Below are 9864 nucleotides of genomic sequence, written 5' to 3' on the forward strand. Positions count from 1 at the left end.
TACTATGTACACTCTCTATTTAATTTTCATACACTCTGTCTCCCCTGCTCTGTAAATCAGAACATCACACTACAGAGTGACTCTTTATGCAAACACATACGCATCCAACCCAGCCTACTCTCAGCAACATCTGAGACCACGCACACACACGCAAACAAACACAATGTAAACACACAGGCATTCACACACTACAACAGTGACACACTGAATTTCAAACCCAAGATGGAGTGCATTTGGCCAGTCCTCTCTGTATGTGAGAATCACTTAAAAGGTGGGTGGGTGGGCACGTATGCATAAGTAGAGATGTGTGAATGTTTAGCATAGAACACCAAACCGCAGTCCGGAATGCCCTGAGTCAGTATGAGTCATCGACCCCTGCTATACAAAGCTCCAAAACAAGATGATTACACAAGAACCAGGCCCTTCCAGAGCCTACTCTCCCTGGACAAACAACAAGCACTTAAAATCCCCTAGGAGGCCACCCAGAGAAAAGTAAATACTCATCTTTAAAACTGTTTTGCATTCGAGTGAAATGGTTACATTATCATTCAGCCTTCTGTAAAGTGAGAGCAGTGTGATCCTCTCAGTACCTTAAAGCCTATATAAAGCTCTCATCATTTTTTTTAGATATCTCTTTGTCTTAGCAGCTAGCTTGGTACTGCATCGTGTGTGCGCTAGGCTAAATGCTAGTTGCTAGCATCTCCCTGGCTGTTCCTGTATGCAGCAGCGCGGCTGGCTCTCTGGGAGGGGCATCTGAGGGCACGCTGCACCAGACACTCATTATGATCCGGCTGCCGCTGCTGCATCGCGCGCTGCCTATCCCTCTATACCTCCTCTCATCTCATCGCACTCCTTCGAAACCACATCCATCTCTCCCTACCTAATATATCTTCCTCTTCCTCCTCTCTTCCTTCTCTCTTCACCTACTACTCTCTCTCTCTCTCTCTCTCTATCCATCTCTCTCTCCACCGCTCTTTCTCTGCCTCTTTTCTTGTGATATACTGTCGCTGCTGTGTTGTGCTTGGATGCAGCTAGACCTGGTTTGTGTTTGCTGAGCGTACATTGGGCTCTAGCTGATGCTACGGTGGCATTATTCTTGGCACACACACTGCAGTGCTACGCTCTGTATGGCCCTGTTACCAAGGAAACGGAGGGGAAATAGTTTGGCAGCCAAGCTAGAGAGGGGCTGATAAGACGCAGGAGAAAGGGAGTGGGAGAGAGGACCGAAAGAGAGAAGGGGGGGAAAGAGGGAACAACGAGAAAGATGGACAAAGGAAATAATAGATACACAACAATGGAGAGAAACAATAATTAGGAACATAGTACTTACTGAACCATATAGACAGTAGGCTATTACAGATCAGAGCTACGTACAGATCGACATAGGAAAAGGAAATCAAGTTTCAGGTTGGGGGCGGGGGGTTAATGTATATAGCTTTTGTTGTGAATCTGTTGTGATTTAAAAACCAATAAATAAAAAGTATTAAAGATACAATATGTAACTTTTTGGGAGACCTGACTAAAGTCACATAGAAATGTGAGTTATAGATCTGTCCTTCTCATTGAAAGCAAGTCTAAGAGGCGGTAGATCTGTTCTATGTGCGCTATTTATATGCTTCCCTTTCTTAAGTTTCGTTTTTTGCGTCTTTTACGTTCGGTTTTGTACACCAGCTTCAAACAGCTGAAAATACTATATTTGGGGTTATTGAAAATATATTTCACTGCGGTTTAGATGGTACAATGATGCTCTACACTATATATTGCTTGTTTTGTCACAAACTGAAATTAGGCAAACTATTTGCAACCAGGAAATGGCGGAGCGATTTCTGAATTTTTCACATAAAAAAACAAAAAAGATTACAGCGCAGAGAACTGCTGGTGCAATGACCTTGTAAATTAGCAGCACACCTCCCTCCCTTTCTGTTCCTCTAACGTTTGCCTCACCCACCCCCACCCCCTCAATTCATACCTTGATCTATGACTCATTGCTACTGTTCTATCAACTTCCACCACACTACATAACACACAGCAAGGACATTCTTTCCGTTTCAAGATGGCACAGTATGCCAATGCTAGAGTAGGGGAGTTGGGTTTGGAAAATATGAGCAGGGACATTGGCTTGTGGCTCAACTAATCCATTTACCATTAGCTGCCTGCCTGCCACACTCATGGAGCAGAGCAAGCATAACCTTTGACCTGGAAGCAGAATAGTCAGTTCCATGACAGAGGAGCAAAGGGCTGATGTCTGGGAGAGTGACATCTCTGTTCAAACACATGTCACTGTGGGGGCAAGGTGTATCTGTGGCCCCGTGTAGCTCAGTTGGTAGAGCATGGCGCTTGCAACGCCAGGGTTGTGGGTTCGTTTCCCACGGGGGGCCAGTATGAAAAATGTATGCGCTCTGGATAAGAGCGTCTGCTAAATGACGTAAATGTAAATGTATCTCTTTACTTCTCCGACTGGGTCAACTTACAGCTGCGGTTTGATAATGTAGTGTACACACACACTGCACTGGGATGGTATTCACTGCACCCCAGGAGAGGTGTAGATCCCAAATGTATTCTGACAGCTCTGACCCACTGAACACTGGTACTGCTGCTACCCCTCACATCTCTACTGCACACACAGTGTCAACCCTGGAACTGGTGCCCCGCTCGCACTCTAGCCTAAATCCACAACTACTACAGTACCACTATGACAACTACCACTACTACTACCCTACCTTACAGCTACTACTACTTCTAAGGCTACTACTACTACTACTATTACTACTATTACTACTACTACTACTTCTAAGGCTACAACTATTACTACTACTACAACTATTACTACTACTACTACTACTTCTAAGGCTACAACTATTACTACTACTACTACTACTACTACTAACCTAAATCACAACTGGGCAATTCCACTGTAATGGAAATACACTGTCACGTCTACTCCTGCTCCCCCCTCCGGTGCTCGAGGTCACCAGTTCACTCATCATTACGCACACCTGCCACCATCGTTACGCGCACCTGCGCTTAATTATGGGACTCACCTGGACTCCATCACGTCATTGATTACCTCCCCTATATCTGTCACTCCTTCAGGTTCATTCCCCAGTCAGCATTGATGTTGTTATGTTTCTCATGTCCAGACGCTGTTCTTGTTTTGTTATATGTTTATTTATTATTAAAGCCTCACCCTGTACTTGCTTCTCGTCTCCCAGTGTCTGCGTTACAGAATGCTGTCTCTCTAATTGGAAGCAACAGGGATTTTTCTGGTGACGTCAGGTCAGAATGCCACAGCCGACGCAACCGCCCATGCCTTAACTGGCTCGTCAGGCTCCCATGCCTCAGCCGGCTCGTCAGGCTCCCATGCCTGAGCCACCTCATTAGGCTCTCATGCCTCAGCCGGCTCGTCAGGCTCCCATGCCTCAGCCGACTTGTCAGGCTCCCATGCCTCAGCCGGCTCGTCAGGCTCCCATGCCTCAGCCGACTTGTCAGGCTCCCATGCCTCAGCCACCTCATTAGGCTCCCATGCCTCAGCCGGCTCGTCAGGCTCCCATGCCTCAGCCGGCTCGTCAGGCTCCCATGCCTCAGCCGACTTGTCAGGCTCCCATGCCTCAGCCACCTCATTAGGCTCCCATGCCTCAGCCGGCTCGTCAGGCTCCCATGCCTCAGCCGGCTCGTCAGGCTCCCATGGCTCAGCCGGCTTGTCAGGCTCCCATGCCACAGCCGGCTCAACAGGTTCCCGCGCCTCAGCAGAAGCGACCGGTCCCCGGGTCTCAGGAGAAGCGACTGTTCCACCCCTGGTCCTCGGGACCGTCCATCTGGTCGGCGTTGTCCTGCGGCTCCTCAGCTGGCTCGACAGGTTTCCGCGCCTCAGCAGACGCGACCAGTCCCCGGGTCTCAGGAGAAGCGACTGTTCCGCCCCTGGTCCTCGGAACCGTCCCTCTGGTCAGCGTTGTCCTGCGGCTCCTCAGCTGGCTCGACAGGTTCCCGCGCCTCGGCTGGTTCGTAAGGTTCCATTGCCTCAGCAGAGGCGATCGGCCTCCAGGTCTCAGGAGAAGCAACTGTTCCGCCCCTGGTCCTCGGGACCGTCTCTCTGGTCAGCGTCATCCTGTGGCTCCTCGGCTGGCTCGACAGGTTCCCGTGCCTCAGCCGGCTCGACAGGCTCCCGTGCCTCAGCTGGCTCGACAGGCTCCCGTGCCTCAGCCGGCTCGTCAGGCTCCCGTGCCTCAGCCGGCTCGACAGGCTCCCCTGCCTTAGCTGGCTCTACAGGCTCCCGTGCCTCAGCCGGCTCGACAGGCTCCCCGTGCCTCAGCGAGCGCGACAGGTTCCGGCTGCCGGGTCTCAGGAGAAGCATCTTATCTGACCCTGGTCAGCGTCGGCCTGTGGCCTAAGCAGCGCGTCCGGGGGGGTACTGTCACGTCTACTCCCGCTTGTTTTGTTTCATTTATTATTCATTTCACTCCCTGTACTTGCTTCCCGACTCCCAGCGTACATATTACATACGCTGAGATTTTTTACTTTAAAATGTATGTCAAACAAAAAACATTGATTTCAACGCACAATGACTACTTTGAACAATTTACACAGTAAATAAATAAAAACACTTTTACTGGAAAAACTGTGCCGATGCAAAGCTTGATAATAGAATTACTGTATCATCTCATTTTTATTCGGTTACCAAACGTTGTATCTGCAAACTTTGAAATCAATGGTTTTTGTTTGGTATACATTTCAAAGTGAACAAATTTGAGTCTCAGCGTAATTCCGTTACCATGGAATTGCCCAACTACTACCACTAGTGAGGCTACAACTACCTCAACTATTATTATTACTACTACTACCCTACATTATAGCTACTACTACTACTTCTATTAAGGCTACAACTACCACTACTACCCCCTCTACCACTTTCATCATGACTTCTATCCCCACCACCACTACTTCTGCCACTATAAATATTTCAAATAAATATTTCACTTCAACCTCCTTGAGTAAATGTGTTGTAACATAGTCTAGACAGTCCTGCAATGGCTAACACCACTGATAAGAGGCAGACACTGGGGTCATGGTGCAGTAGTGAACAACTGAGATAATATATTAATACAACATAGTCACTAGATAGCAGATTATATCAAAGTGACTTACAGTGAACACATAGGGTTATATTCAGTATAATGTACTGTGGCTTATGCAGGACTCAAACCATGCTCTAGTCTAGTTGGACTAAGGACTAGATAGGGCTGAACCCTGCTTTGGGAGAGGGCTGAGAAACTGGGTCAGGGTGGGATGGAAACCTAGGGGAATGCATTGAGATTGGGTGAGACCGACGTAGGACCGTGACATAACCTGACTCAAATATCCAGACCTGCGTCACTGAGCAAGCTCACTGACAGCTTACAGCACTGCAGCCAACTAGGCTCTGTATGGGCTAGTAGGGATCGGGCAAAATCAACTACCGCTCTTTTGTCATCTAACTGAAGTCAGTCAATTCAGGAAGTAAACTGAAATTCCACTTCAATAATTGAAAAGGGTTTTTTATTTTCAGTAAATTGTTAATAAACGGAAAAGGAGAAACTATTCATAAAAAAAATATATATATATATTTTTTTACTTCCTGAATTGAGTGACTTCAATTCAAATTGACCCCAACCCTGTTGGTCATGTCTGGCCATTGTCTAAGCTTGTAATATCGAAGTTTTACGCTATGCTAAGGATGATTAAAAATAACCACTCTTTCATACATTCATATTCTCAAACACACAAAGTCGGAAACGATCTAAACAAATGCATACATAGCCATACAAATGTAGCCTACGATAGGCTAGGCAAGCAAACAATGAAACATACACAGCCATCCAAACAGACACCAACCAATCAAACAAACGCACACCCCCCTACCAAACCAGCCACAAGAATGCCTTGTTTGTGTACGGGTGAGAGATAGAGATTGACAGAGAGGTCTTCAAAGCTAGTGAAACAATGATCTCAAACCAGATAGCTCCAGAAGGTTGTCTTGCTGCCAGCGGTATGAGAACATTGGCATCACCAGTGGCATGACAATAGGGGCATACTGGCATACACAGTGGCATGGGAGAAGTCAGGGGCATATAGGACAGCTATGGACCCCTTACCTGAAGGTGTGGCCCTATCACATTGAATCAGACAGGGAGCAGAACAGACAGGATTACGTACCCACCCTTTATCAGTGATATGATAGTGACAGCTCAGGATCACAGTAGATGATGTCATCAAAATGGGACACCACAGCTAATCATCCCCTATCTATGGCGTAGAATAAACGCTGACGTTGGTACTAAGCCTTTCTATTTCAGTCAGCCTCCCCTCCTTCTCACCCCTCATCCTCCTCTCAGCATGATATGGCTATTGATGACATTTAGTCCCCAGCTCCCCCTGTCCCCTATATTTCTCTTGTCCCCAGCTTCTCGTCCCCCATCTCCCATCATCTTGGTGCTCCCATTGATGACGCCGTCCCTTCCTGTCCTCAAACCCACCGCCTCTACCTGCTACCCTGCCCCCTCGGTCCTCCCCCACCCTCCCCGTTCCCTCACCTTGGTGCGTCCATTGATGACACAGTCCCCCAGCTTCCCGTTGGCAGCGCTGTGCATCACGACCTCGTCAACGTGTGCCATCAGCATGGCGATGCCCTCGCACCCCGGCTCGTGCCCCTCCACCCAGGCGATCTGGTCTCCGCGGATACTCCGCGAGGGGATGCTCCTCTGGCTGACCAGCTGACCCCCCTGGAACTTCCCGCTGCGGTTCAAACGCTCCACCTCGCCCAGCACCGACTCCCCCAGCCGCGGCCCCAGGAAACTGTCCTTCACACAGATACCGTAGGAATTCATACAGGGCACGATGTACTGCTGTGCGATACGCTCCGCCGACCAGCCCGCCCCGGCCGGTAACAGTAGAGACCGGATGCTGTTGGCCTCCACCGGGGACGTCTGGCCTGGAACAACCCCGGGGCCCAGCAGCGTCACATTGTGTCCATTGTGGTGCAGCTTGTTGTTGTGAGGGGTGGACAAAGGGAGGTGAGGGGTGGCGCAGTGGTTGTGGTTGCTATGGTTATTGTTGATGCTGTTGTCGCCGTTGCCAGCAAGCGGGAGGACAGCCTTGCCGGGTTTGGAGGGCTCCGCTTTGTGAACGTCGCTCTCCGCCACTCGTCTCCGTTTGCAGTCCGGGGTTATCGACTCGCCTGGTCCATAGGCCATCATACCTAGAGATCCTAAACCTGACCCCACTGACAAGCCACAACCTTTGGGCGTCTCCGAATCCATGACCCGGTTCTCCTCGCCTCTCCGCTTCCGATGGTGCAGCTGTTTGACCCGTGGGTCACCATTGGCCCTCTTCACCAGAAGAGCACATTTCTCATGTTGTGTTCTGTCCCCGTTCTCCATGAGGCTTGCTCTGTTGCCGAGGGGTTGCGCAAGGCCATTCAGTGTCTCCCCCACCCCCTTCACTAGCGGAGGGTTACCGTTGGGAGTTTGCGCCAAAACCCCACTGTGGATGCCCTCAATGGTTGCGGACGGAGACACGATCCCGCCGTTATAGAACGGCAGCCCAGTATTCGTCTGTTTCTTTAAAACCGTGATGCCAGAAGAGCTTGTTTTCGAAGCCAGATTTGAAAGTAATTCCGCGGCGGTGGCGCTCCCAACCGGCGCCATGCCCTGGCAGTAGCCGTTCAGTCCATTTAGTCCCATGTTGGTTTGGAAAGGGTGAAGCTCGGCAGCTCCGAATATGTGTTCACCGTTTGTCACTCTCTCATGGGAGGCTGAAAAACTGTGGTGTCCGTGGGAAGAGCTTGGATTTAAAAGGTCCGTGTGTTCCAAGCTCTCCATTTCATCTCGTCTAGTGCTGGATGCGCACGTAGCCCACGTCCTCGCCTCATTTTTTTCGGGAGCCACTGTGAGAGAGCGAGTGTGCAGCACAACTGCCTAGGCTGCGAGAGAGGAGCGGTGTCACAGCTTTGGAAAGTTTCATATTAAAAAGTCTCCTTGCCTCCGTTTTTCTTTCATTCATGATTTTTCTTGAAATGGTTTCACATTTGTCTTCTATTGAAATGTTTTCTGATATTCAGAAGCTTGAGATGTTTCTAAAACAAAATGATACAATAATTACATGACTGTGATTACCGTTATAGCCTATAATAAGTAGGCTAATCGTATAGCCTAACATGCTTGGGACGAAATACTCAAGCTAAACATAAATCAGACTAATTTTCACACCAGGCCTAGGCTATTCATATTCCATAAATTAAGAAACATGTAAAGGGACTCGACACTTGCTAGACAAATTTAACGGTAGGCCTAATATCTTATGTAGCGTCGCCTACATTTATTGACAAACTTTAAATAGGCCTAAATTGCTTTAAATATTCTTATAATATATTCTAATAATATATTATATTCAGACATTGGACTATAGTGGCTCGGGTAGTTAAATAGTAATTGATTTGTTACAACAGTTCAATCCTAAAATATCAACGCATGGGTCGCTTACAAATGGGGTTGTGTAAAGCGTCTTCATTTGTATTAAACAATATATTTCAGGCAATAACAACACATTAAAGTCATAATATGGATATCTGTAAGAATAATTCCCCACTTCACTATGAGGGGGTAAGCACCCTGTGAGAACAGCTACTCTGAAGAACGCATGCCACTCTACCTTGTTATGCATTCACATGACTTACAGTGTATAGCTTGTATTCATAGCCTCTAACTTAGAAATATAGCCTACACGTGTTTGCATTCCTTCCAAGATACAAATAGCCTATATTGGATTATTTTGGAGTGAGTTTAGCTATGAAATCAATTCAACAACGTGCTTAATAATAGTAGCCCGGGCAAAATAGCCCTCTATCTGTCAGCTGATTGTACACTTACCTATTTGTAACGCAAAGCTACAGTAGCGTAGCCTACGTGACCGGCTGAGGGTACGTCTGTTATTTCCGGGATTGTCTTGCTTCTAGACGATTTTCTTTATGTTTAGCCTATAAATATCCAGATATGTCCACCACCCGGGGTTACATTTCGAAACAGATACTTGTCCTGGGGAGGGAACTACCGCTTTTGCCGCGGGAGGCACGGTAGGTCCCCCTCAATCACCAAAAAGTACCCTCCACTACTCTACCGTGTCTCTCCGCTGGTAACTCCCCCTAGCATCTCTCTATCTCTCCCTCCCTCTCTCGCCTCGCTCTCACTCTCCTGTCCATGAACGACCCTATCAATTACACGTGCACATGAAGACGTAATGTGACACTAAACTGCTACAGAAACAAAATACTTTCCACGCATGTGTTTACGACTATTTATAAGGTCGTCTTCAATATGTTTGGGGTTTATAAAGTGTAATATTATGATCTAAAATGTAAGGGAAACAGTGGCGTGTATTCATGGATGCCAAGGGAAGCCAGGCTTCCCCAAATATTATAAAATGTTGTATCTTTCGTCTCTCTGTGTTTTTATAATTTTACTTCAATTCGCAAGTGGCTGAATCTCATCGGAGAAATCATCCGAGCGAGGGAAACAGCGACCCTCTGTCTCAGTATGTGTAGCCCATGTAATGTATCTGGTGCTGTCTGGAACAAAAGAGTATGACATGTTGCCGCGCTAGTATTTGATTGATGCCAGCAAGCATTTGGCCTCCCTTGATAATAATTTAAAAACAAGAAATAGCTAATCAGTGTTAAGCTGAGCTCAACTATGGGTTGTCCTGGCGCAGTGAAACGTCCGCTAAGGGAGACCAGTTTGGATTTGGCTTTACACAAATCAAATCACATCCTAAGCAAAAGGTCATCATTATCAGAAAACTTGTCTGTTTCTGGTCTGCTTTTGTTGATGTCCTGCA

General features: G+C 47.7%; 1 protein-coding gene across 1 annotated transcript in view; it reads right to left on the reverse strand.

Moving 5' to 3' along the window:
• The window catches only part of LOC121567389, a 29533-nt gene extending 20366 nt beyond the window's left edge, over window positions 1–9167 (reverse strand). Inside the window, exons 1-2 of the mRNA XM_045220826.1 lie at window positions 8901–9167; window positions 6567–8107 (exon numbers count right to left, since the gene is read on the reverse strand). Coding sequence (XP_045076761.1) covers window positions 6567–7853 — 1287 coding nt within the window. The 5' untranslated portion in view covers window positions 7854–8107; window positions 8901–9167. The remainder of the gene's footprint in view (window positions 1–6566; window positions 8108–8900) is intronic.
• Window positions 9168–9864: the final 697 nt, after the last annotated feature.

Source organism: Coregonus clupeaformis, chromosome 6 (genome assembly GCF_020615455.1).
Source record: "Coregonus clupeaformis isolate EN_2021a chromosome 6, ASM2061545v1, whole genome shotgun sequence".
NCBI lineage: Eukaryota > Metazoa > Chordata > Actinopteri > Salmoniformes > Salmonidae > Coregonus > Coregonus clupeaformis.